This window comes from Anser cygnoides, chromosome 3 (assembly GCF_040182565.1).
Source record: "Anser cygnoides isolate HZ-2024a breed goose chromosome 3, Taihu_goose_T2T_genome, whole genome shotgun sequence".
Lineage (NCBI taxonomy): Eukaryota > Metazoa > Chordata > Aves > Anseriformes > Anatidae > Anser > Anser cygnoides.
Window position 1 is genome coordinate 119,674,168 of NC_089875.1, and position 25,645 is coordinate 119,699,812.

Here is a 25,645-nt window from a genome sequence, read left to right on the forward strand (position 1 = left end):
AGAAGTAACATTTCACTCGTTTTCATTTTAGTGCCTCCAAAATGGGTCAGCTTGGTCCAGAAACCAGAAAAATCAAACCGCTGGGCTGAAAAAACTAAAAGCCAGAAAAAAACAAAGCACTTTGTCTTTCATTTTTGCTCCGAGCTGAAGCTATTGGCCGGATTCAATCTGCTGTGCCACCAAAGGTTGAAGTGAAACTGTGTTATCTGGCCATCAGCTACAAATCCAGGAAATTTCACCCAGTTCTTGCAGACACTGACTCATACACGGGCGGGTGCCAAGGATGGGGATGCTGCTGCCCGTCTCCTTGGCGGACCCCTCTGTGCCCCACGACGCATCTTGCAGCTCCTGTTGGTCCCTGCAGAGGCTGCTGAGGAGATCCCTGTGGAACTGGGCTGCTCACGCCACCTTTCAGTGCAGCCCACCACAGTCTGTGGCTGTCGTTTCACAGTGAAATTAGCTTGGGCATGAACTGGGAAAGGGCCGAATCCTAAGGAGCTCCCCTACCTTCTCCATGTGGGCCCTGCGTACGTGGGGCCTCCCTGATCTTTGCTGACAGAGCCAGCAGGCCCTGAGGACTGTGCCTTCAGGCCCACTGCCATATTAGTGTTGTTTTGTGAGTGCTGGGGTGGTGATATTTAAATGTGTGCCTCTGTCAGACCCCGTAACCCCGCCGCTTCGGGTGTCTGGCCCTTACCAGATGGCCTGCGTGTGTGGTGGTGTTGGGCCAACATCCCTCCTGTCCAGCAGTGTCCTGGGGGGCTGCCGGGCAGGGGATGTCCCAGACACGTGGGACACACAGCTCTGCACCTCTGCTAGTGACCAAAAAACATCACGGATACATGCAGGAAGATGTGGACATCAGGAAATACCTCACATCTCCAAGTCAAGAACAATAGGCCTAGAATTCACCGCAGTGCCTGAAGCTCAGTATTTAACCCAAGACGGACACGGGTGATTCTATAAGGGAATTCATCCCACCCTAAAGCAGTATCTGAGATAGGCTTTCTTCACCTTTCCGTTCCTTGGCTCAGAAAGCCACGGCAACAAATTTAGGGTGGACACAGAATGTTTCAATTGAAGTGTGGGGAGGTGGTATTCACCCCAAGTCCCTCCACTCCCATGTTTTTCAGTGAAGATGCCCAGAGGGCATATTATGAAGTAGCCTTACTGGGAAACCAGGTACGACTGGAAGGGGATTTTTTATTCCCTAGCGGTTCTGGCAAATAATTTACAACAACTATTTTGGGTGAAAGTGGAACACACATCCCCTTTTTTTTTCCCCAGTAAAATAGAAAGGCGGAAAAAACTGCATCTTGGTTCTGAGATTTTAAATGCTTTTTGCTTCTCCGGGTTGCTGCAATGATCTGGGGTTAGCAGATTCTCAAAGGAAAGCCATTACAAATGAGCCTCTTCAAATCTTTGGGAAAGGTTATGATTTTCTTTGCAAATGATTTTCAGCTCTTCAGGGCTTAGGGACTTTTTTGGAGTCGAGGAGAAGAATGATTTGCGAACTTAACACATACATTTACAAAGCCAGTGCTGCAGTTTCCACATCGATTTTTTTAAGTGATAGAAAACAGCTGGGCTCCAGCCCTTCCATGACAGTGGTGAAATGCAGTTGGAAGGGGCAAACAGCAAACATCTGGGGGTGAAACCCAAGCTGGACTGGGCCTTCTGTGCGGAGGTCCCCAGTTAAGCTCTCATGGTGTCTTGCACTGGTTCCCCTGCGGTGACCAGGGGACAGCATTAACTGGAGACCTGCTGCCCTCTGTAGGTGCCTCTGTCACATTTCCAGGTCGATGAGCACCCAAATGGCCCTCCAGCCATGTCAGGGGACGGTCCTGGTACAAGCACCCATGTGGGGAGTGGGGGCTGCTTGCAGCTAGGCAAGGTTGGTGGTGGTTGGAGCACCACAGCCTCCTCTCCCCATCCCAGTCCTGCCATGCTGAGTCCTTCGCCTTGGGGAAAAGGCATTTATTTGGTGACCAACCAAGAAACAACCGTTGATGCTCCCAGCGTGTGGTCCCACAGAATGGCCACACTCCCCTGCTGGCATGTCCATCTCCTCCGTGCTCTGTTAGCAGGATGCCTACAAAAAAAAAATGAAGCCAGAAGGTTTGAAGTAAATGGTTCAAATCCTATCTGCTCTGAACTGCTCCTGTTATGGAAGAGGAATGGCCATTTCTTCCTACTGGTAACACAGAGAAAATTTAGAGGGTCCAGGTGAGATTTGGCTGGCTGTAGGGCACATCTACCTTACGGGACCGTGGTAAGCACAGGATATTTGGGTTCCCAAAAAAAGCCTGTAGGGGATTGCCCCTACAGCAGGCAATTGCCGGCTTGGGCTTTGCAAAACCACATCCCAGCAAGGATTCAGGCCTGTAACAAGGTGTTCCCAGGGGTTCAAGAGTCCTCCAGAAAAAATGCTGTGCCCAGGGATGCTGAAGTACGTAGCTCTGGAGGCTGGCTTCTTTTGCAGCTCTGAGTGCAGCAGAAAGGCCTCACTGTATCTGAGCAAAATAATAAAATAAAATACTGAGCCATACATATAGACAGCATTAGTGTTGTACAGGTTTATTTTCACTTATTACACCTAATCTCGGGTGCTTGTGCATGCTGTTGGGGTTAGAGCCTCATCATGGACAGTGCTTTGGTGGAAGGAGAGGAGCAGCTCCCACCACACATCCTTTGGGTGAAGACAACTTAAATGAGACAAATTCAGGCCAAAAACATTTAAAACCCATAAGGAGACTTCAGAGGGACCTAGCTCCAGCCTTTCACTGGTGTCTTATGGCAGCTCATTCAAAATCCATTACACAACTAAATTAAAAATAAACATTTACAGAAGAGGGAGCGGGGACCGTGTGTGGTCTGTTACGGCGACGATAGAGATGTCCAGACTTGGTGGCAACACCTCCGCTGGTAAACTAACCCGCTGCAGACCTGGTCCCTGGTCCTGTGGACAGCTGACCTTGTCTGGCCACGTCGTGCAATTAAATGCTCTTGGCTATCAAAACTGGGTGGCTGCATCCGAATTGTCTGCCAGGAAGGGGCCCTGGGCTTGCTAATTCCTGGTCAAAGCCACGGGTCCATGCCCGTGCTCTGATATCATTTGGTTCATGGTCAGAGACACATTTTTGTTTTGATGAGATGTTGCAGGAAATGTTGAGCCACCCGTTTGCTGCTAAGCGTTTAAATGCAGCTGCAGGGCTGTATCAGCAGGTCTGAGCAGCAAGGGAACAGCTCTCACATCTCCCTGGTCCCTCCTCACCACCAGCAGCCCCTGGAAGGGGGGTGCAAGCCATCAGCACGGCTTTGAGGGCTGATCACCAGGCAGCTTGCGTATGCACATCTGAAAATTGACAAAAAGGGTGCTGTCCAAGCAAAAAAAAATAAAATTCAATTTGCATCAGAAATGTGAAAATGCTGCTCTTCACTCTTTGAAGTCTGCACTGCTGCATCTTGCAGGGTGCCTTGCGCTTGGTGCTATACAAACACAGCCTCTAAACTGTGGGGGGGCTGTGGGGCACCCCAGATCTGGTTCTTCAATGGGATCATTGGGATGCAGGGCTCAGGAAAAGGGCTGTAAATCAGCCCCTGCCACCCTGGGGGAGAGGAGGGACAGGCGGGAGAGGGGCAGGGTGAAGAAAAAAGCAGGAGGCTGGATGTGGGAAGGGGCCTGGGTGATTAGGTGTCCGTGGCCAGCGCTTAACCCTTCGCACCACCGGATTCACAATCCTGGCCCGCAGATCTGAGACACCGAATGTGCCACAGCTGCACCTGGGGACAGCGGGGGGCTGCTTTGCAGAGCCACCCCCAGGTTTTGTGGGGTTAATCCTTAACCCCTGGGGAAGGAAGGAAAGCCTGGGTCACCCAGCAGCTGGGCTCCTGCCTCTCTCAGAGACAATTAAGAGGTTTCCAGCCCCGCTGGGGGAGACGTGGGAGCCACAGGCGCTTTCCCAGTACAACAGACAAGCAACGACCAGTTTAAGTGCTGGTTTCTGCATGGTGCCAGCCACAATGCCCCAAGATACCCACCCCAGGGCTTCCCGGAGATGCTTCCCAGCCTTGCCAAACCGTCCCTGTCCCTCTTTGCCTTCCGCATGCCTGCTGACCTCTGGGCAAGCCGTGGCATCTGGAAAATGTTATCCCCAGATGAGTGCCAGAGGTCCCCGGGCTCCGTGGAGAAGCGCTCACATCTCTCCATGGTGCGTAACGGGAACAGCCACGGGGACAGCAGCCACAGGCTCTCCGGGCATCTCACGCGAGTTTTTGGGGTCCCTTCATCCCCCGTAGCATCCCTATCCCTCCTCCCTCGTCTGGGTGCCGGCGTCGGAGGATGTCTAGGACCCGGGCTGCGCGGCTCCTCCCTTTCAGGTCTCTCCAGGGTTATTGCTTGGTGGGAGGTAGGTTCAGGGCTTGGTGGTATGAATGAAAGAGAGACAGGAAATCTGGACTGAAAAGCTCAAACTGGAATAGCTCGCCTGTCTCCAGGCAACAGGCCTGACGCAACCGCTGGGGAGAAAAAAAAAAAAAAAAAAGTCCCTTAAATAAGAAAAAAAAAAAAAAAAACAGAGAGAGATTTCTGAAGCGAGACAGGGAGGAGGATGAGACAGTCTGCTGAAGGCACTGGTGACACCGCTCTGCAAATACCAAGTTGGAGACCCGAGGCGGAAGGAGGGAGCCAAGATGTCCGTGCAGCGTTCCCGCTGAGTCCCTCCCCGGTGAGCTGGGTGCTGGCGCTGGGGCTGGGGAGGAGACCACAGACCTACAACCACCCCCGGGGGCAGGAGACCCCTGGCTTTGGTCACCCCGTGGAAAAGGGGAGCAGCAAGGACCAGGTGCTTGGGGAGGGAGCGGTGGGGTGGGGGCGATGGGGACCCCAAGACACCGCCAAGTTCAGAGTGCATGCTCCTCCGTGGGGGATTTGGAGTTCGCCTTGTCCCCCTCCAGCCACCACCTCCTGCTTGGACAAAACCCCCCGGAGATGGCCAGGCTGGCAGCACCATGATGGTTGGGACTGGCTGGAAATCAGGGCAGGGTCTGCACTGACCCCCTTTGCAGTGAGGCTCGTGGATGTTGCTTTCAGCTGGGAGAGGTGTGGGGGCACTCGCCTCCTTCAGGGAGGGGATTTTTCGGGGTGTAATGGGGAAGAATGTGGCCCTGGTTCGGGACGATCACCTGTTGCTCCCTCTGCCCTCTCCCCGAGATTTGCAAGAGCCCCGGGGAGGTTTGTGCAGGGCAGGCACCGTGGGATAAAGCCTGGTGGCCTCGCAGGGCGTAGCTACCTCCGGGTTTTGAAGCAGGCGCCGCGTCGAGCAGAGCAGGTTTCCACCTGCTCAGGTCTGGCCCTTGTAGCTCATCTTAATGATAAAGAAAAAAAAAAAATCACCCAGAACTTCTCCAGAGCCCTTTCTAACAGCTTGGGGCTAACTACTAAAAGAACGGGGTTGCCCTGCACCCCTCCCAGCACGGGCACAGCCCTGCACGAGCCGGGCACCCCCGGCACAAAAGCGCACAGTGCAGCTGATCCGTGCCCCCCGTTGGCACCCACGCAGGGCTAGGGGATCCTCCCTATTTCCCTGGGATGCTCCCTGGATTATACACCCCTGCTTCGCCCCTTGGAGCTTTTCTACATTAGGAACATCAGTAAAAGGGGATGGAAATGAAGGAAAACCCAGTGCCTTGTTTCCAGTGAGGAGCTGTGTCCGGCTGGTAGCACATCGCCGCGGCTTTGTCCGCCCATTGCCGCTACCCTATGGATTCCCCACTTTTCCGTGGGAACAAGCTGTGGGTTTTCCCTCCACCAGCCATCATTTCAGCATGCTGGTGCCATCGCTGCCTGCGTTCGCATCTCAGGTCTCCCCTGCTTTCCCATGCGCACCTCTTTGGGGGGATCAGAACGACACAAAAATAAAGCAGAGAGGGAAGGAAGGAGCCTGCAACAGCTCCGCGGCCATTCGGGGTTTGCAAAACGTAGCAGAGACACTGCAGGAAAAAGGAAAAAAAATAAATAAAAACCAGCCTCGGAGTCATTCAGCCTTTCTGGGAGGACGGAGCTGGGGTCTGCGAGCAGCTCACCTTAAATAATATTAAATAGCAAAGTGGGGATCAGCTCAGCGCTGCAAGCGCCTGGGAGGAGGCAGGTCTGAGTGCAGTGCTTGGTGCTCGGCGGCCGCTAAGGCGAGTAATTGGATGGGACAGGGAGCACGTAAAGGGGATTAGGGGGTCGCTGGGGGGGGCGATCCTGCCCCCTGATCGCTTTAATTTGGAGTCAAATGGGAGCTGGTCCTGGCATTGCATCTGCAGGGGGTGAGCTCAGTGCTAGGCAGAATGAAGAAAATCTCTCCCCGGAAAGAATTGTTGTTGATTTTTTTTTTTTCCCCCTGAAATCATACCCTTTTGCCTGCTGCCTTCCATGCTGCATTGAGGGAAAAATAACTCTGTGTGCCAGTCTCCTGGGAAGGGAGCATTTCCCAGCTTGATCCGGCTCCTTCCCAAGGAGTCGCAGCCCTTCGCATCTCCCCGGCTGCACTGGCACAGAGGTCCCTGCCCTCTCCAGCTGCTCTCTCCCTTGCTGAAACACAGCTGGGTTTGGGGGTGGACAGCGGTGAAAATTAAGGAAAGAGGCTCTGCCAAGCCACAGGTCCTTTGAGAACATATTTGGGAGCCAGGATTGGGTCCCAAGATAAAAAAGTTGCCTTTGCTGCTGCTGCTCAATCCCTTTCCCTCTAAGAATGATTTTACCTTGCTTTGGATGATGGGCTGAGAGTCAGAGTTGCCCCCGCTAGTTTCCATGAAGGCTTCCCAGTCTGCAAATGCTTCCCACTCATCGCCGGCGGACTGGTTTGTAGGAATGCCAAACATCTGGCACAGCCCGGGCCATCTTCACGCTGGGTTTCCACCCGACCGCTGGAAATCTGCTGATGGAGGAGAACTGGGCTGCTCTGGAGATGGAGCTGCCAGGGTCCATCTAAAGCAGGCAGCAATCTCCATCCTGCTGCCTCGAAAGCAGCCTGTGGGGTTTGGGGCAGGGGTGCAGGAAGGGCAAGGTGCAGCAGGGCTCCAGGGGACGGACGTGTCTGTTGAGGCAGGTTCTGAAACTACTGCTGATGCTGGAGGGAAATGCCCTAGGGCAAGCGTGTCCCCTCTTTTCTTCCCATTTTTAATCCTCTTGCCAGGCTGAGGGATCGGCTGCAGCCCCCCACTGCTCTCCCTTACCCCTTCCTTGCATTTGGGGCTACTTCTGGGGGGTCATTAGTGTGGAAGGATGAATCCTCAGGGTGATTCCTCACCCTGCTGCAGGTCGTGTGTGAGTGGAAATCCCACTTCTTCCCTCTTGCCCCCATTTACCTGCCAACACCACGTCCACACCCTAAGGGCTGAAGCAGCAGGATGGGCTGCCTCTCCACTGTTGACCATAACATCTGAGCTGCCTGGGAGGTCTTTTGGGGGTTGTTCGTGGTGATAAATGAGCAGGAACACCCAGGAGCACCCATGATCCTATTAAGCTCCATTAGTGTGTCAGCCCACTACATGGGGTAGCTCTGGAACCCCCTCTCCAAACCCTGCGTCGACCCAGGGACAGAGATGTGGTCTCCTCCCTCGGTTGGAGGTGGGTCTCTGCGTGAGAAGGGACACAGCTATCGTGGCCATCAGAGCCACCAGACCTGAGCTTGGTGTCCCCGTCTTGCTGCTGGAAGAGGGGCCAAGCCCACAGGTTTGTGACCAGGGGGTCTCCATGCGCAGCCCATCCTGCCCCAGCAGTGCTGAGCAGGTGCTGAGCTCCCTCTCCCGATAACACTGCTTCCAGCAGGGGCTCACACCTGGAGGGAGTCCCGGCTTCAATATCAGGCTGATCTTCAGGCTGCTGGCATCTCCTCCTGCTTGGGGGAAGGAGGCTGGAGGTCGCCTCAGGACAGGCAAGAAAGGGAACCAGATTATTTTCCTGCAGGAGCAGATTTCAGGTGCTGCAGAGAGCAATCGGGCTGCCAAATGCTGGGTAACACAACCCCGGGGAGAATTTCTCTCCTCCGAGCCCGTGGGGCAGCCGGGGAGAGGTTTGCTGCCTGCAGCGGCCTCGCTGCTGGAGCCTCGGTGCCTCCGCTGCCCGGAGGATGCTCGGAGCCTTCATCCAGCGCCGTGCAGCAGCCGGGGTCCTTCTGCCTCCATTGCTATGGCAACTCCACTGCACAGGCGTCTCCTCCTCTCTCCCAACCTGCTGCAGACCGACGGGGGGGCTGCCACCCCCACCCCGTCCCCAGATTTTTGGTGTGCCCCGAAGGAAACGCAAACGCCGCTCTCCTTGCATGGGGCACGGGCAGCTGGCTCTGCCCCCCCCCCCCCTCCTTTCTTCCTGATGTTTCACGTGCAGGCTCCTCATCACCCACGGGGAGCCGCAGGGATGGGTGATGGTGTTGGCAGGTGGAATTTGTATGAGGGTTTTCTTTTGTAGGGTTTAGGGGCGGCTGCATGGCCCCGCTGGAGTAAGTGCCTGCAAAGGGAACCGCATCCCAAGCTCCATGGGTCCTATAGGGCACCCCTGCACTGATCATGGGAACCCAGATGGGACAGAGACACCCAAAAATACTGGAGGTGAATCCCTGTACATCTCTGAAGATCCACAGAGCTTTTTTCCCTGAAGGCCAGCTGCATAAACTGCCCGATCAGTGAGAGGGAAACTGAGGCATATAAGGGGCTAATGTGCATTTTGAAGGTCAGTAACATCCAAGCCCTGTTTAGCACATGACACAGGTGTTATCCATGGGCCATGCGGGCACCCCTGCCTCCCACCAAAAAACTTGTCCCAGCCTGGGCTCTGTCACATACTGAGGCTTTTTATTTTCTTCTCAAGGACCAGACGAGCAGATTAATGTAGACTCCTAAAATCACTGCTGCTCCTCTGCAACAAAAGCTGCTATCACTGCAAGCTGATGTCCACCAGGGACAGTGAAGGGAACTGAATAATTTGTTCCCTACACCTGTCTTGGCTGATTGCTTTATTTATTCTGTGGATTTTTTTTCCCCTCCAATTTTCATCCTCAGTGTTTCTCCCCGTTCTCTTTTTTTCTTCTCCTAGACCTTTTGCTCTCCAGCATGCGACCTTCCAAAGCACTGAGTGCACCTATTTACAGCCCTGAATTTAACAGGCTGTGAATGCCTGCTGCATGAAAACCTCATATTCGAAGCAGACCAGGGCATCATTTCATGCGATCTCCCTTTGGACCATGAACAGCATCTGAATCGTGGTGTTATCCACCACTAGCGGTGATAAAGCAAAGCCTCTCTCCCACCCCAGTCCACCTGCCCATGCCACCCGTTGCCTACACCGTCTCACCTGCTTGCTCAGGAGACGTTCACATGGTTCTCCCGCTGTTTATTCATGGATTAATCCACAAGCAGGGATGTCTGAGGGTGTGTGATGGATTTGCTGCATCTGCTCTAGGGATGGAGGAATTTCTGCAGTGGGAAGTTGCGGTGGCCAGTTGTGCCGCTAGACCTGGTTTCTTAGAGCACAGGATTCCCCACGAGCTTTGCAAGGTGTGTCTGGTGTGTCAGGGTTTGCTTTGCTGGCTTGCAAACATGCAAAATTCAAGCCTCGGGGCACGCCAGCTCAGTGAGCCTTGGCTTGGCAGGACTTCACACCCAAGCCGGTTGGGTAGTCCTGTGATTTCTCCATCCATTCGTGTGCTCCTGCTAATCCCTTTGAATTACAGCTTGTAGGGTGGGTCAATTAGGCTGATTTTTCCATGGAAGCCTAACCCAATGAAGAAACTAACGGCATTTTGTTGACTCGGTGACCTGATGTGTCCTGCACCTTCACAACTGATAGCTTTCCTGCAAGGAAAGGGGGAAACCCTTCGGGTTTTGGTCACCATTTTGGTGCCAGCCTCCTGTTACCCCTAATTCTGCATGGCATGAACCCACCGAGACTGCCAAGTGTGATAACAAAGACAAATCAAGGATTAACCGCCTCAATTCCAGGCCAGCCTAGAGGAAAACTGAGCCTGGGACAGGGAGGCTGGGAGAAGTTTGTTGGTTTCAGCCAGAGGCCAGATTTGGTCCTGGGAATTAGCTCACTGTGGGGTAGCAAACAGGGCTGGATTACAGCCTTGCACACAGACATTTTTGACATGCTTACCGCTTTCAGATCTCTTCTTCTGCAGCAAGTCTTTCAACCAAGTCCCAGATACTGATAGGAAATTAGAGGTGGCTCCTTCCTGTCGATTTTGAGTTTGGACAGGCTGGAGGACAGATGTGCTTATTTAGGGGGATGTCCATGGGGAGAATGAGGGGCTTGGTGTTGCAACTGGGAGATGAAGGGTGGGCTGGAACGGTGCCACTTCCAGGGCAGAAAAATCCCTCGGCAGGTGCTGGGAGGTGGAGATCTGTGCTGGAGACATGAGACAAAAGAGTTTGTGGGGGCTCTGCTTTGTATGTGCGATGTTCGGCGACGTCAGCCTTACAATAAAGGTGTTTTCTCTGTTAGGGGATACCAAATCCAGCAGCCCACTGTGTTCAACTCTATCAGACAGCTGGATTCGGCCACCCCTAGCAAAACCCACCTCAGTGGAGGCAAAAAACACTCGGAGGCAAGGTCTTTAAAGTCATTAGTGTTTCCCGTTATTGATGTCAGTGGGCTAGAATATGCTGCTGGAGCAAAATTCGTCAATGTGCCCTCAGCTCTGCAGAGCATCAGTGCAAGAGCTGGTGCAAGCCTGACTCTCTGAACAGGCAGCCCTCGTCTCTCCCCTCCATACAATCTATTTTTTCAGCGGAAGAAGGAAAACTGTTGTTGCTCCAGGCACAAGAGCACTTGGCTTCAACCTGATATAGTATCTGGGCTTGCTCCCGCTCACCGTAAAACTCTCGTTAACATAAATAGGAGCAGGAACAAGACCGCAACATGACTAATTCTCCACCCCCAGACTGTCTGTGTGTATATTATCAGCTACTCATTCAGCCCATGTGCCTCCACGCAATTGTAGGATAAATCTTGCTCTCTGTTGGTGTTTATTTTAAATTGAATCTTCTTACTGAAAAGGTTTGAGAGGCGTAATTATGGTCTGGATTTCAGAGCTGCACACGTCTTTGTGGGCACAAATAGCAGGGAGAAGAATGGCTGAGTAACTCACATTGCCGTGTTTCAGTGCATCCAGCTAGAAAGCTGCATACGTCCCGGCTGGTCTTTCTGGGCATGTTACCAGGCAGGCAAAAAGTATTTTGTTTTGCGTTCGACGTGTAAACGAGAGCTCTGGATCTATTCCTAGCTCAGCCACAGATGAGCATATGACCTTGAGAAAGTCTCTTATCTGATCCTACCTCATATGAATGCAGAAGCTGCCTGAGCTTAACTCTTGCAGAGTTTTTCGAGCTCTCTGTCCCACGGAGGAAGGTTTGGTTCGCCAAGCTGTGGTCCACTGGTGGTGTCAGGAGGAAAAGCTGGGAAGAAAGCTCCTGGCTCCACCATCCAGGCAGAGCTCAGGAGCTAGCAAGGGTGAGGGACCGCTCCCAGGAGACAAACTGGAGCTGGCCAGTGATGGAAACCACCAGCCCAGATTTCCCTGAGTGCAGGCATCCGAACCCAAGCTGTTCCAGTGCCCCAGTTACTCCCCAAACTGGCCAGGGGCCATGCTCCTGCCTTGAGCTCACTGGATGGGTGGAAGCTGAATCTTACAGATGGAGACTGGCGTCTTTAGCAAGCTAGATCTAAATACAACCCCCTAAAACTGGGCAAGAAAAACAAACAAATAAAATACATATTTTTCTGTCTCTCCTTTTGGCTCAAACTTCTGGGAGAAGGTTGCATTGTCCTACTTCATCTGTCCCTTTTTTGCCTAAGTGGAGAGATGTAGGATTGCCAGCTGGGAAGCCAGCAGGATGGTGCCCACAGACACCCTGACCCCCAGCAATAACCAGAGGACGTCGGGTTGTGTGACACGGCCTCGGAAGGGTCTGTGAATGTTTCCTGGCCACATTGGCAACCTTATCACGGCCCCTTAAGATCGGAGGTGCAGGTAACCAGAGCTTCCCAAAAAGCCTGTTTGTTCCTGCCCCAAAAGCAAGGCAGAGAGCTGGGATGAGGTAACACTCCCCGGGAGCACCTTGGCACCCTGCCTTTCCCAAAGCCCACGCGTTGAAGAGCCGCCTCTCCCTCCTTGCTCCCTTTTCCTTCTCAAAGGGGAAACCAACCCTCTGCTTCTCTTCTAGGTGTCTGTCCAGCCTCAGTGTGGTGTCTGAGCAAGATTTTTCTTCTGAGGAGCCGCGTTGGGCACGTTGCAGTGAGTTGGTCTTGCCTCGAGGGCTTCCCACCCCTGTCCCTGACCCGTGGGAGCCCACCCCTATGCCGTTGGACTCCCAGGGAGGATGTCTCTGCCTAAAATCCAAATAGAAGAGGCGCTGGACAGCACGGATGGCAGCTCTGGAGGTGCCGTTCCTCCTGATGATCACCTGAGGAGCCTCAAGGCCTTGACGGAGAAGCTGAGGCTGGAAACCAGGCGCCCGTCCTACTTGGAGTGGAAGGCGAAGCTGGAGGAGCAGGCATGGAAGAGCCCCCAGCCGGCTGGTGAGGAGGACGGGAGTGAGGCCAAAAAGGGCCCGGAGGAGACTGTCCCTCTGAGAAAGGTGCAGCTGCACCTCAACGGGAGCCCTCCCCAGGACAAGGTGACTCTTACCTCAGGGAAAATAGGCGGCTTTGAGAGCATCGACGAGGCTTTGACGTGGCTCCGGAAGGAACTGGTAAGTGGTTTCCTGCCCCTGGTAGGTAGCACTCTTTATTTTCAAGGGAAAAGAAGGAGGGGGAAACAAGAAGCTTCTTGTTCCCACCTGCCTTCAGCCCCGGGTGAAAAAGCAACCTGCAGTCTTGCATGGCTGGCAGGAGCAGCCCGGGGAAGGGAAAGGTGAACGACAGAGTGCCCATGGCCTCAGAGAAGGAACCAGGTCCGTCTCAAAGTCCTTGTTGGGATCCAGCAGGCCAAAGCAATACAGTAACTTGCATTAGTTAGGAGTTTCTAGCAGTATTCTCCCTCTCCTGCTTCTCTAATTATGCTTCAGATGAATACAGGAGGTTCATTTTACTCTTGCTGCATTTACGCTTGCTGGATTTACCCGTGTTGACTGTGGCCATCGGTGGTTTAGGAGCTCCCTCAGTGGGACATTGCATACAGACCACCATTTAACAAGCATTAGCAGATCTAACTTCCAAGTGATTGCCCAATTCCCCTTTTTTTTTCTTTTCTTTTATTTCCTTTTTTTTTTTTTTTTTTAAACTCATAATATTCTGTAAGTCTTGTGGTAACCATCTTTCCCCAAATCATTTCTTCATTGCGGGACAATGGCAGAGCCTGATCACAGACCCTTGCTCAGCCAACTCGCACATGTTCATCATCTGTCGAGTCCTCCTTCATTAGACACTGCTCCACCTTTTTGTCATCCTCCTGCCTCAGACACGCACCCCGTCTTACACATATCTTTATTTCTGGTTGATACAAGCCACCAGACAGAAGGAATGGAGACCTACCTTCCCATACCAAGGGGAGGACATGGCTGGGGTGGGCCAGGCCTATGCGCAGTCTTCACTGACCTGCTCCGTGCAGTTCATCGAGAAGGAAAAATGCTGTTAACCATGTTTCACAGGGAAGAAGACAAGATACAAATTCTACACATATGCTAGGAAAATAACCAGAGCCAGGGTGAGGGCACTGGAAGCTCAGCTTTCATGCGCTGTGCTGCATGGTCCCAGGCCCGGCCTGCTAGCACTGACCCAAGCAGCTCCCAGCCCAGCTCAGGAATCAGCATGACCTGGGGATGATTCCCTGGGGGAAGCATGGATGCATCATTTATGGAGCCAAGGAAGGCCAACAGGATGGAAGGTGGGATTGAGACAGTTGTTTTGGGGGTTGGAGAGTGGGCCCTGGGCCCCCTGCTCCTACAAAAGTAGGAGCAAGCAGAGACAGACAGCACTTCCTAGTGATCCTTCCCTTCTGGACTGAAAATGAAAATGGAAGGCAAAAAAATCCTTATTATTTGGCCCACGTGGCTGGAAACTGGATACAACTGATTTCACGTGACTCCGTTTCTGTTGCCAAATCGGATGTTTGCCTGCGATTGCCAACAGCATTTGCAACTGTTTGGACGGCAGCGATATTTGCAATGGGGTCCCTGAGGGCTGGGAAAGCACGTGTGGTTCAGACGCAGTCGTGAAAATGTTCCTGGGCAAATCCTTTGCTTTTGATAAGCACCAAAGTCTTTGAGGAAAAGCTGCCCATGCAGAACAGTGAATAATATTTATTTTAAAAGTCTCTGCGTCTTCTATGCCAAAGAATATTTATTCAACTACTTTTTGTTTTTCTTGCTGTACTGGCCAACTGGATTGATCTCTAAAGGAGTTATTTACAGAAGTGGTCTTGAAAATCAGTTTTAGTGGCTGAGATGTCTCTCAGGTCCATAGCTCTCGGAAAACAAGAGTAGCACTTTCAGAAATCCAGGACTATTACAAAGAGTTTTGAGTTGGTCTCCTAAAATCACTCGGTGCTCTGGAGAATATCAGCTCCTGATCTCAGAGCTGAACCTGGGTCCATGTTTGCATCTGTGATGAATTCTCATATTCACAGAGGGCTTGATGTAAAACCCAAGTCTCAAGATGCCCAAAGACTGTAAGGAACAGATTTTTCTTTCTTAAAGACCCAGATTTTAAAGGGTTTGGTTTGTTCTTGGTCTCCTGCCCAAAGTATAAATTGTCTTACAGTCTACCCTTTAGACTAGGGTGTGGTATATAAACCATCATCTGATGAAAATTAAAAGTTTAAATTAAGGAAGAAAAAGGGCAAAGCAAACCCTAATTGTTCGTCACTTTCCATTTTCCTGTCTCTTAATTATACCAGTCTTTACTGGATCTGGACGTGACTCATGTAATTTAGAACAATTTCCCCAAAAGACAGAACATGTATTTGACTGACCACACAGCTTAATAGCTATGTTGGAGGCACTATTGCTGGGTTAGAGCTGCCAGCGAACAGTGAGAACACAGCACGGCCATCGCTTCACAGGGTGCTGGAACAAAAAGATGCATTTCACATTGCATTTCAAGGATGAAGCCCGGTTTCTTTTGAAATAAACGAACAAGCTTCCTTTCATCCCAACACAGCCAGGATTTTTCCTTGTTTACCACCATTTCACGATAGCAAAGTGAACAGGAAGATTTAAGAACAGGGTATGGCTATGGTTATGTAGAGTTTCTACATCTGCTTAAGGCAGGATCCAAGGCCAGAAAGTGCAGCATCCTTCAGACAAGAGCCTGCTCGGGGCAGCCAGGCAGGGCTCCAGCACCCATCCCTCGGTTATGGTCGCCCTCAGTGGGCGATAAATCCTTCTGGTCTGGTTTAACGTCAGAGACCACAGACCTGGGCACAGCACCAGCCCTGCCGCAAGCAGCCTGGTGCAGACACAGCCACAGAGCATAGCAGGAGGGAGACCATCTACATCAGCACCAACACTGCCAGGGCTCTTTCCTGAGCTGCAGCTCCCTGGTAACTCACAAACCAAGCCTAGAGCTGCTTGGGGCTCTGCTGGTTTTTGGAGTCAAAGCTGTGCACGCAAAGGAGGCACGCTGATAATGCAAGAGAGGATAGCCAAGACTCTGGCCCTGCTTGCTCTACCATTATGGACAGAACCAGCATGAGCATCTGGGCAGCTTTCTGAACAGCATCCAAAAAGGATCCAGTAGTTGCAACTGGGGGGAAATCTGTTTCTGCCACACTGTCCTCCACCACAGGCTGAATTCTCCCTCACTCTATTAGGCAGTCCTCCAAGAGGAGTCAATTTAGATTATTCTGAATTAGTTCATCTACCCAATGAAAGGGCAAAAGCAATGCATGCCCAGGACACGGGTACACCACTGCCTGTGCCCTTACAGAACAAAAAGCAGCAGTGCAGGACACAGCTTCATCGCTCACACTGTGCAATCCTCATCACAGCTACCAGCATGTTTAGGCGGGGCTGTTTTGTTAGCATGGCCCCGGCATGGTTTTGGCTTGTACCATTAGCACCCTGCCCAACCGTTAGAGCTTCAGGAGCTTGCACGTGCCGCAGACCATCCCCAACAAGCGGTTTGTATTGGCACACCCAGTTCTGGAAGCAAAGTGAATTTAATAGCATGTGTATGCCCAGGTTTCCTCTTAGCCATGGTATTTCAAGTAAAGCTACCTGCTAAACCTGAAGCATTACTTCCAGTTCCCCAAACAGAGGTCATCCAACACTGCAGGGAATTTGTCCCTGTGTGTCCAGAATCTGCTCTGGTTCGGGTTCAGCCAGGTCCAAGCTCCTCACGTTCAGAAGGGAAGCCAAGGACGAGCCCAAGGTCTTACTGTGCATCTGCTGCTCGTGGTATTTCTCCCCAGGTGACCAGTCCTGGGACCTGATTCTGCACCTTGCACACGAAGGCCTGGCCCCGTTTTTTAGGTCTGCATATGCCCATAGAGCTCCAGCCAGCCACGTCAGCTGGGACCTGCTGAGAATCTGGCCTTGGGAAGCTGATTTATTCAGACATGCAAATTCCTGCTCTTGTTTTTGTGCTGCGAGGCTCTGTGTAGGTGTACGAGCAAATTGCAGCACTCAGCATGTGTTGAACTGCCCGGGGGCTGGAACATTTCCCTTCCTAACTCCTCCTGCCTCCTCTTTGCCTTTGCACTGTCAAATGCGCCTGCTCATCATCAATGCTGAAAGTAAGACCGCCACCAGCCAGGGTATGGTGAAAGACCCAGGGATCGGAGTGGTCAGGCTCTATTTTCTTCTTTGTTTTTGGCCTGTCAAGACAAATTTTTACAAGTTCTAAAACTGAGCCTTCAAAGTGCTTTTTTACCCTAAATGTGTGGCAAGTAATTAAGGGACAAAACTCCACCATAAACTGGGATGCCTTCGGACAGTTCTGACTGTGGCATGGTAGGAAAGTTTGTTTTGCTTCTCAAATTCACCAACATTTTTACACTGAAATCATAGGCGTGTGAACCAGTATGCAGGAAAGATTTTTGAAAAGGGACCTGAAAGTCGGATGCTTTCTCCATTGGTGTCTCCATTTCAGATCAATTTGTCTTCCTCATCAAGAGCAATAGGGCTTGGCAATATGCCTTACAAAGCTCCTGCTATTATTTCCATTTTTGACACTGATATTGGTTGAGCAAGTACTTAAGTGATTTTAAATGTCGATGTGGCACCAAAACGCTCTTGCCACGAGCGTCATTCCAGATTGCTGTGTGATTTTTGGGAGGTGGGGGAGAAAGAGGAGGAACCTAGAGGATGGATTTAGCGGTGGAGCCTGGTCTGCTTTGGAAATCCTGTGCTACACAACAGGTCCAGGAAGGATTTGTCAATATTTGTAATTCAAGCAGTGAAAGGACTCGTGCACATGCACTGAAGCAATGCCATCGCTACTGTTAAATTGCTGGAATTTGGGCAGTTTGGGCATTTACACAGAGCAGAACCATCCCCAGGGGGCAGTTTGGGTGCAGCCATCCTTTTTTAGAGAGTGGAGGGTTTTCAGGGGTGGATATGGGTTTGTGCACGTGGCAGAGATGGAACTGCAGCTCTGAGAAACACTGTACTCCTCTGTGTAAGTCCCTGTGTTCGCCTCATTCGGATGCTGAGCTGCCAGGCTTTTCCTCTGGCTGTGGGCTTTCTCCTAGACATACCATTACCAGTCCTGGATGCATTTTAGTGACACTTAATTAAAGAAAAAATAGGTAACTACGTCCCTCATGAAAGGTAAGATGAAGATTTTGAGGGACTCTACACAGTCCAAACTCAATACCGAAAAAAGGTGAGATTTGTGACCCATGCCAGGCCCTACATGTGTTAGCTAAAGCATCTGGGCTTTATTTGGGGTTGTGTAATCCACAGGCATCGCAAAAACACCTTGTTTTGGGCTGTGGGTTGCACCACAAGGGCGTGAGCATCTAAAATTAGCCGCAGCAGGGTGGCATCCGAGCACCTTTGAAGATGAAGCCTCAAACCTAAACACAGACTTACCCGACTTCTCTGAAGTGTTTGGCAAGGGTCCGATGGCTGAGCTCTGCTTGGATCCAAGTGGCTGCACCCAGTTTCGCTTTCTTTTGATCTTTTGGAAATCAAAAGTACGAACCCTGGGGAAGCAACCACTTCTCCACAGATCACCACCCTGGGCTTCGTGGAGCACAGGTTGGGACCCTGTCCATGGAACATTTCTCTTCTGGGATGAAGTCCCAAGGAGCTCCACACCACCTCCATGCCATGGGGGGGTCTCTGCTGCTAATTCCCCCCACAGTGACACAGCAGGTGCACCAACGGCAATGGGAACATTGATGATTTTCATGTCTGTGACCATACAGACAGTCCATGGTTGGGAAAACTTGGAGACAAGTCCAGGCTGCATCTAGTTATTTGGGCTAAGCCACCTAGACTGGACAAGAATGCATCCAAAACTTTCTCTCTGTCCCCCATTTTAACATCCCCGGTAGACTCAAAGGCACAATCCAAATAGAAAATCTTTCCTGGGGTCAAAAGACGTGCCCATTCACACCTCTGCAGTCCAGCTTTGTGATTCAGTCTATTCATTGCAGTAGGTCCTCTGCCAGGAAGGACTGGGTTTGGTTTCCCATCCCAGCCGGGAAGTTAAACCACCAGCCTGTCCATCCCCGTGTCCAGCCACGCAGCTCGTTGTCTGCTGGAGCAGGGCCGAAAAGAGGCAGGGGAAGGTTTGTTAAATAGAGGTTTGTGCAAAATAAAAGTTGTACAGGAGGCTGTTCCTGCATTTGGCATGCAAGACCTTGAAGCAAAATGCATGGCTGCTGCCGGGAGTGCCCCGTGGGCTCCTCCAGGACGTTGCACAGAGTTTGTGGGATCACATTGCCGTCCCACACAGACAAATTGGGACACCGAGATACGCTGCAGTAGCCCTGCGCATGAGCTGTGTAAACCAACAACCCACGGCTTCCTGCAGTACAGCTCCTGTAATCCCGTTGGGTCTTTCCAGGAAGCCTTGGGGAGCTTTGCTGACCTGACCGTGCTCCTTTCCAAAAGAGATCCTTAACCATTTCTGGGAAAGCGTGCACATTGACTGCTTGTCCCTGCTTCCCTGCAGGGCCCCAGAGCACAGCCTGCAAGGGCTGCGTCTAGAATGATAATTTCTGCTCATCTGGGGTGATCGGTGCAGGTGGGTGTTGATTTTGCCCCGTGCAGCATTACCCTGCCATACAGGAGGGCCAGCGGGCCACATGGATGTGGAAGAGGATGGTTTAGCAAACGCCAGGGGTACCGGGTATGGTGGAGGAAAGGGAGACCAGAGACTGAGCACCTGAAGGACAAAGCTGGGAATCCGCTCACCGCAACCCAGATGGCCTTGTCTGTCAACTCGCACAAAAGCAAAATGGCTTCTTAGAAAAGCATAGAAAGCAAGAACAGGTCAAAAAGAGGGAAATTGGCTTGCAAGAGGGAAATAGCAATCCCTCTCCACAAAGGTCTCCTAATTCATTTTTTAAACCCTTTTTTTTTTTTTTTAATCCCACATTCCTCAAAACCTCTGATGAAAGCATTTGTTGACTTTTCTCATGTAGCTTGATAAACCGACAAGAAATACTGACCAAGGGTCAGTTCAATAACATCTGCGATCGCCTTCCTGATAAAAAGTCAAGTCACAGCATTCATTGTGAAACAGGGAAAGACAGCACTAATAAGATAACACTAATACAATTTTTTTTTTTCATTGCAACTCCTGGGAGAAGAAAAGCCTACCGAGTGGCATTGCTCTGCTGGGGGCAAGGAAATAGTGGGTTGAGGGTTGTTTTTTTTTTTTTTTTTTTTTTTTTGAAGAGGGTAAATTGCCACAACCCCACCAGCTACTCAAGAGGAAAGTTCAGTCTGGGATTTGTAGGAAGGTGACTTAATCCTCTGCAAGCAACGGACCCCAAATGCTAGCTGAGAGCACCAAGCAAGGCCCTCCACGGTGTCTTCATGGGGCAGGAGTGAGAAGAGCCTTGCTTGGCTCGGATTAATTTACATTACATTAATGCCAGCCCTTGCCTGGGGCTCTGAGCATCAGAAAGGTCTTGTGCAGAAACACCAGGGCCACCTGTGGAGCATCCTGAGCTGAATTTTGCCTCCGCCCTTCATCTCTGCAGTTTTGTGCTCCAGACACTACCCCAGGAATAAATTTACCCCTTGCTCGTCATCTGTACTCATAAACTAAGCAGCCGGTTTTCAGGCCTGGAGGCAAACTGGTACGGTCTGGCTGTGTCCAGGCTGTTAAAATCCAGGCACAGTGGCTGTATCCCAAATGCCTGCTGAGGATGAATCCCCCCAAGTTACCTCCTGAGGGGTGCCTGTGGGGAATTTCTTAGGGCTGTGTGCGTTGGCCTCTGCTCAAAGGATGCCAGGACCGTGCTCGCAGCTGAGCAGAGAGAAAGGCTTTGCAGCCATGCACAATTTAACATATTAATATATATGTAGCCTGGGTCTGCTTCTGAACTTCTCGTTCAAACCACAGGGAGCTAAGAAGAACAAAAAGAAAACCAAAGACATAACCAAAAATAAACACACAATCAGGAATCCTTGGTACCAACGGGCTCCTTCTCATGCTGGTTCATGCCCTGGGATGGAGGCGACATCAAGGAAAGGGTCAGGGCATCACACGGGGGCAGCTGGAGGACAGTTTTCCAGCCTGTGCTGCTCCCTCCTTGTCTCCAGTAGAGATTCAAGCCTCAAGGTTCACCAAGCAGTGCTTGGCTTCTCTCCCACCACTCCCTTTTCTTTGTGGCTTTTGAGGTTTGCTGCTTTTCTGCGAGGAGGGATGTGGGGTGAGAAGTGGGGCTTGTCTGCTTGGCGTCTGCCGGCTTCTGTTCCCCAGGTAAAGGCTGATGCTCGCTGTGAATCTCGCCAAGTGATCGCCTCCTTCCTTCACCACTCCCAATATCCGGTGGCAACGAGTTTTCTGCTTAATTATGAGTTGGAATTTAAAAAAAAAAATGATAATAATAATAAAAAAATCCATTTCCTTTCATCACTTCTGAATCTTCCACCTTTCAAACTTAGGTGCCAGGGGAGGAAAAACCCTCCGAAGTATTTAGCTCGTTAGCCTGCAGGGTGCTTGTTCTCTGTCCCATGGGGACCGTGGGGGCCCCATCCTGAGATCTGCTGCCAGCCCGCGAGATAAGCCCCGGGGGATGTGGGGAGCCGCGCTCCCCGCTGTCACAAACCAGCCCTGATTTATGCAGGCTGGAAACCCGTGCCAAGTAGTTGGGGATCGGTTCTCTGGGGTTCTTTTAATTGCTCCTTTCCACCTCTAATTGCTGCTTCGCACTGTGGCTGCTCCCTTACGAGCAAGATTAATTCGGGCTTTGCTTAAAGTTGAGAGGGAGGCTCTGAAGCCTGCACTGACTGATACCCAAACCATCAGCCTTGGTGTGCTGGCTTTAATTCCATTTTCTCAGTTCTTCCAGAAAGCTGACCAGGCACAGAACACTAGCAATTCACCATCCTGAGCTCATATTTGACTGGGATGCGTTGCAGGGAAGACCCTTGCCTCCATCCCAGTCCTTTGCAGTGGGGTAGCACCTCTGGCCATGTTACGTTTCCCATGATATGGTGCAGGCAGCACCCTGAGGAACACATGCAGTGCCTTTGCTGATACCTTCTTCCCTCCCCTCCCTCCGTCTTGCGTTTCAGGCAGAAATGCGCCTGCAGGACCAGCAGCTGGCCAGGCAGCTCATGCGCCTCCGCAGCGACATCAACAAGCTGAAGATCGAGCAGACCTGCCACCTCCACCAGCGCATGCTCAACGACGCCACGTACGAGCTGGAGGAGCGGGACGAGCTCTCCGACCTCTTCTGCGACTTCCCTCTCGTCAGCTCCTTCAGCCTCTCCACGCCGCTCAAGCTCATCGGGGTCACCAAGATGAACATCAACTCGCGCCGGTTCTCGCTGTGCTGAAGGGGGGCAGAGGAGGGAAGGATGGGGGGAGAAGGAGAAAGGATTGGGCAGTGCCAGGGCTCTCCCTGCCTGAAGGCTGGGCACAAAGAGGTCTCGGAGGGGCAGAGGGGACGGGAGCAAGCGGGGAACACACGTCTGGTCTTGGTGGCATAAGGAGCAGCAGAGCACAGTGCTGGGATGGCTCAGAGATGCCCGTTGAGAAGACAGGACCTGCAGGAAGCACAGAGCATCTGAACCCAGCTTGGGCACTTAGCCTGCTCTTTTGCAAAGTCCCTTCTCCTCCTTCTCCTCTCCCCACAGTAGCAAAGAGGTGGACGCAGTACTCCAGTACTCAGAAGTCAGAGGGGAGGTTCAAAGATCAGCCAGAATGCAAGGCAAAAATCCCCTTTCCCATCCCTTTTCCTCCTCCCAGGCTAGAGCTGTCTTCAGAAAATGTCACTCCCCTCCCTGGATGTCTCCCGAGACATCAATCCTCTGCCTCTGACGGCCCAGGCACGGGGTCTTTGGGGCTGTTTTAGATGAAAAGATGGTTTCCAGTGGAAAGGAGCCCTCCCAGCAGGTGAGAGATGGTGGATTAAATGGTTTGCAGCCCCAAAGGTGGTGAGATGTGCTTGTTGACGTGCTCCATTGAGTCCAGTGTACTCTAGCATAATTTTGTCTGTGGTATGGATTATGGATGGATCGTGGACCTATCTATACAGACTCCTTCTGGCCAGAAGTCACCTGTGTGCCCTAGAATTTCTACCCAGAGCAATATTTGTTCCTGATCCCACTGTCAGCCATGGCCACAAGACTCATGTGGCTAGCTCCAAAAGCAGTAAGGCAATGGAGGGAGTTTACACCCGGGACATCCCACCTCAGAGAAACCACCCAAGGCTGACATTCTCCTCCCAGCAGCAGCACCAGCAAATCCTGGGTCCTTTGTAGCAACACGCATCCATCGGAGAAGGGACCTCTGAGAGGAAAAAAAGGACTTTTGTGTAATGAGCACAAACTCTGACTACAAATTAAAGGGAGAAACATTGCTGCGACGAGCTGCCCTCACTGCGCTTTGGACCCGCAGCCATCACAGGGGGATTCCCTCCCGTCCTGGCGGCGTGTAGGGTGGATGCTGTGTTTTCTGCCTTTCAGTGCATGAGGACAGCAGGCAGAGCCCCCCGTGGTCTAACCCAGCAGGGGCAGGGACACAAGGGGCTTAGCCACGGCGGCTCCTGGCACCCGAGACAGCCTGTCCAGGGGGAGCGTGGCTGCCTCGAGGCTCTCCCTCCTGTTCCAACGCTTCTGACCGTGCCAGAGCCCAGCTCTGCTCTTCTCAGCATGCCAGAGCAGCTCGGTGATGCCTCCCCTTCCAGTGTATGGCTTGCTGAGAGGTATTTGGGGGGCAGCAGAGCTGTAGCTATACTAATAGTTCAATCAGTGTTGTGCCTAAACTTGGAGACTTTTACTGCCCAGGTGCTGAAGGTTTAATAGGGTTGTGGCCAGACTGCCAGTTGGCCTCTGGATTGTGATGCCATTTAGTTTACTAGTAGAGAAATAGCCTTATTTCCCCATGGACACTTTGGGAAAAAAAAAAAAAAATCATTAAAATTCTTCTTTGTTTACTTTTTTAATAAAAAAATCTATTCATGTCCCATGTTGATTTTCAGAGGCATTTTCGATCAAAAGATGGCAACGACAGCATTTCAGCGAAAATAATGCCTTGGAAGAGAGGGACTGGTTCTCTCTAGGATAATCTAGAGTCAAATATAGAGGGGTCCTGCCTTTGGGCTCTTATCTGGCAGCTGAATGCCAGGGGTTAGTACAAGCACAGTCTTAGGAGGTCATTATACGTGGCATTAGAGATATCAGACGTCTGGGTTCCAGACATGTATTTTCTGCATTAAGGGGGATGAGGATGGTTATAAACTGCCAGCTGTTCATCGAAATGCACAATTTTTTTAATTATAAAACGATGTCTGTATTGATTCCTGCCTCTGGTCTCTCATTTTGTTCAACGGCTCCAGTCCTGCCTGGAGAGCAGTCGGGGGCTGCACGGGGAGCTTCTGTCTGCGTGAGCAGGCTCTGTTTATGCCAATGCAATAAACCATCCCGTAACCACCACCAGCAGTGACCAAAAAATTGATATCTGCACTGAAATGCATGACTCCACACCAAAAGGTCTCTTCCCGAATGCAGGCAGCAGTGGCAGGGCTGGAGACCTCACGTGAAGCACCAGGTGGTTCCAGCACCTCCACGCTGCCGAGCACCAGCGTGGTGTTTGCAAGGTTTATGGGTGTAAAAGGTTTTCCATCAGGTTTTTCTGTCCATGCACATCATTAGGACATCCCCTGCGGCTACAGCAGCAGTTTCTCTGCCTTGCAGTCCGGAGGAGATGGAAAGAAATAAAGGTGGGAGGACATGTTATGTGTTTGGACAAAAATGTACAGGAAACAGAGCCAAATAAAAAGTCACTCTTCGCTCTTTTATGCTAGGTGTTGTTTTGTTACTCAGCCACTGAGCCAAAGGTGATTTCAGGCACTTAAAATATATATCCAGCTAAGGAAGAGGAATAAATAGAAAAGGATCTGATTTGCCATGGCTCTGCTGAACATGGTCCCAAGCTCTCTCAAGTTGTTTGCAGCTGCATAGCCATGAGACATGCTCCTTGCTGAAACTAAAGAGCAATTCTGAGGCTGGTCCATGTGAGTAATGAACATTTTTAATTTGGGTGGCCAGACTGGAAGATCACAGATTTCCCCAGGTTAACTAAAAGACCTGATTTCAGGGGGGTTGCCCCAAAATCTCATATATATATGCATATTTTAGATGGTCTGCCTAGTATTTTAATTGTTCATATTTTTATTTTACTCCAAGTTCTAAAAAAAATATTAATCGAACACTAAAACCATTGAGAACATCTTGTTTGCTTTCAGACATTGTTTTGTAATGAATAGTCAAAACATTTTTCCTGAAATAGCCTTGATGAAACTTTTCCTTCAGTGGGTTAGAGCCATTCATCCAGCTAGACCCCGTCCCTGAAGTTTTGGTCAACCCAAAACGCTTTATATTTCACGTCATGAAGAAATCATTTAAAAACAATTTGCCCAGCTTGATTTTTTTTTTTTAACTCTTTCTGAGTTGATTAAGAAGCAATTTTACATATTTCATCTTAGTCAACTGGCCACGCTCCCTGACATGGTCCATCACGATGCATTAATGGACAAGAGACCTTGCTTCTCTTTCACAGTCCCTGTACAGCGATGATAAAAAGGGTCATTATTCCTGGGGGAAGTGCCTCATTCCTTACTCTTCTGGCACTGTGAAGTGCTATCATATAATCAGTGAGTGATTTGTATTTTGATGTCTCCCACAATTGCCTCCATACAGCCCTTAATGAAATTAAACAGAGAAATCATCACAGAAGTGGCCCAGTAAGTCACATTTATAGCAGGAAGGCCGGGGAATGACATATTTAAAGAGTTGCATACTGAATTTTCAGATTGCTTCTGCTATGTGGTATTTCAGATCATAGAATCAGAGAATCTTTGAATCATTATTAAGGCTGGAACAGGCCTCCAAGATCACCTGGTCCAACCATCCCCCTACCCCCAATGTCACTCACTGAACCATGTCCCTAAGCACCACGTCCAACCTCTCCTTGAACACCCCCAGGGACGGTGACGCCACCACCTCCCTGGGCAGCCTGTTC

General features: G+C 51.1%; 1 protein-coding gene across 1 annotated transcript; it reads left to right on the top strand.

Annotated features, from left to right (window-relative positions):
* The first annotated feature begins 2,604 nt into the window (after window positions 1-2,604).
* On the top strand, window positions 2,605-23,921 carry FAM167A (family with sequence similarity 167 member A). The gene is made up of 3 exons (XM_013184422.3): window positions 2,605-4,727; window positions 12,214-12,741; window positions 21,694-23,921. Exons 2-3 carry the CDS (start codon window positions 12,370-12,372, stop codon window positions 21,955-21,957), a joined length of 636 nt encoding a protein of 211 aa, XP_013039876.2. The 5' UTR covers window positions 2,605-4,727; window positions 12,214-12,369; the 3' UTR covers window positions 21,958-23,921.
* Window positions 23,922-25,645: the final 1,724 nt, after the last annotated feature.

Coding starts and splice junctions, on each gene's coding strand:
- FAM167A (XM_013184422.3), top strand. CDS start 12,370: ATGTCTCTGCCTAAAATCCAAATAGAAGAGGCGCTGGACAGCACGGAT. Junction 12,742..21,693: donor CGTGGCTCCGGAAGGAACTG/GTAAGTGGTTTC, acceptor CTTGCGTTTCAG/GCAGAAATGCGCCTGCAGGA.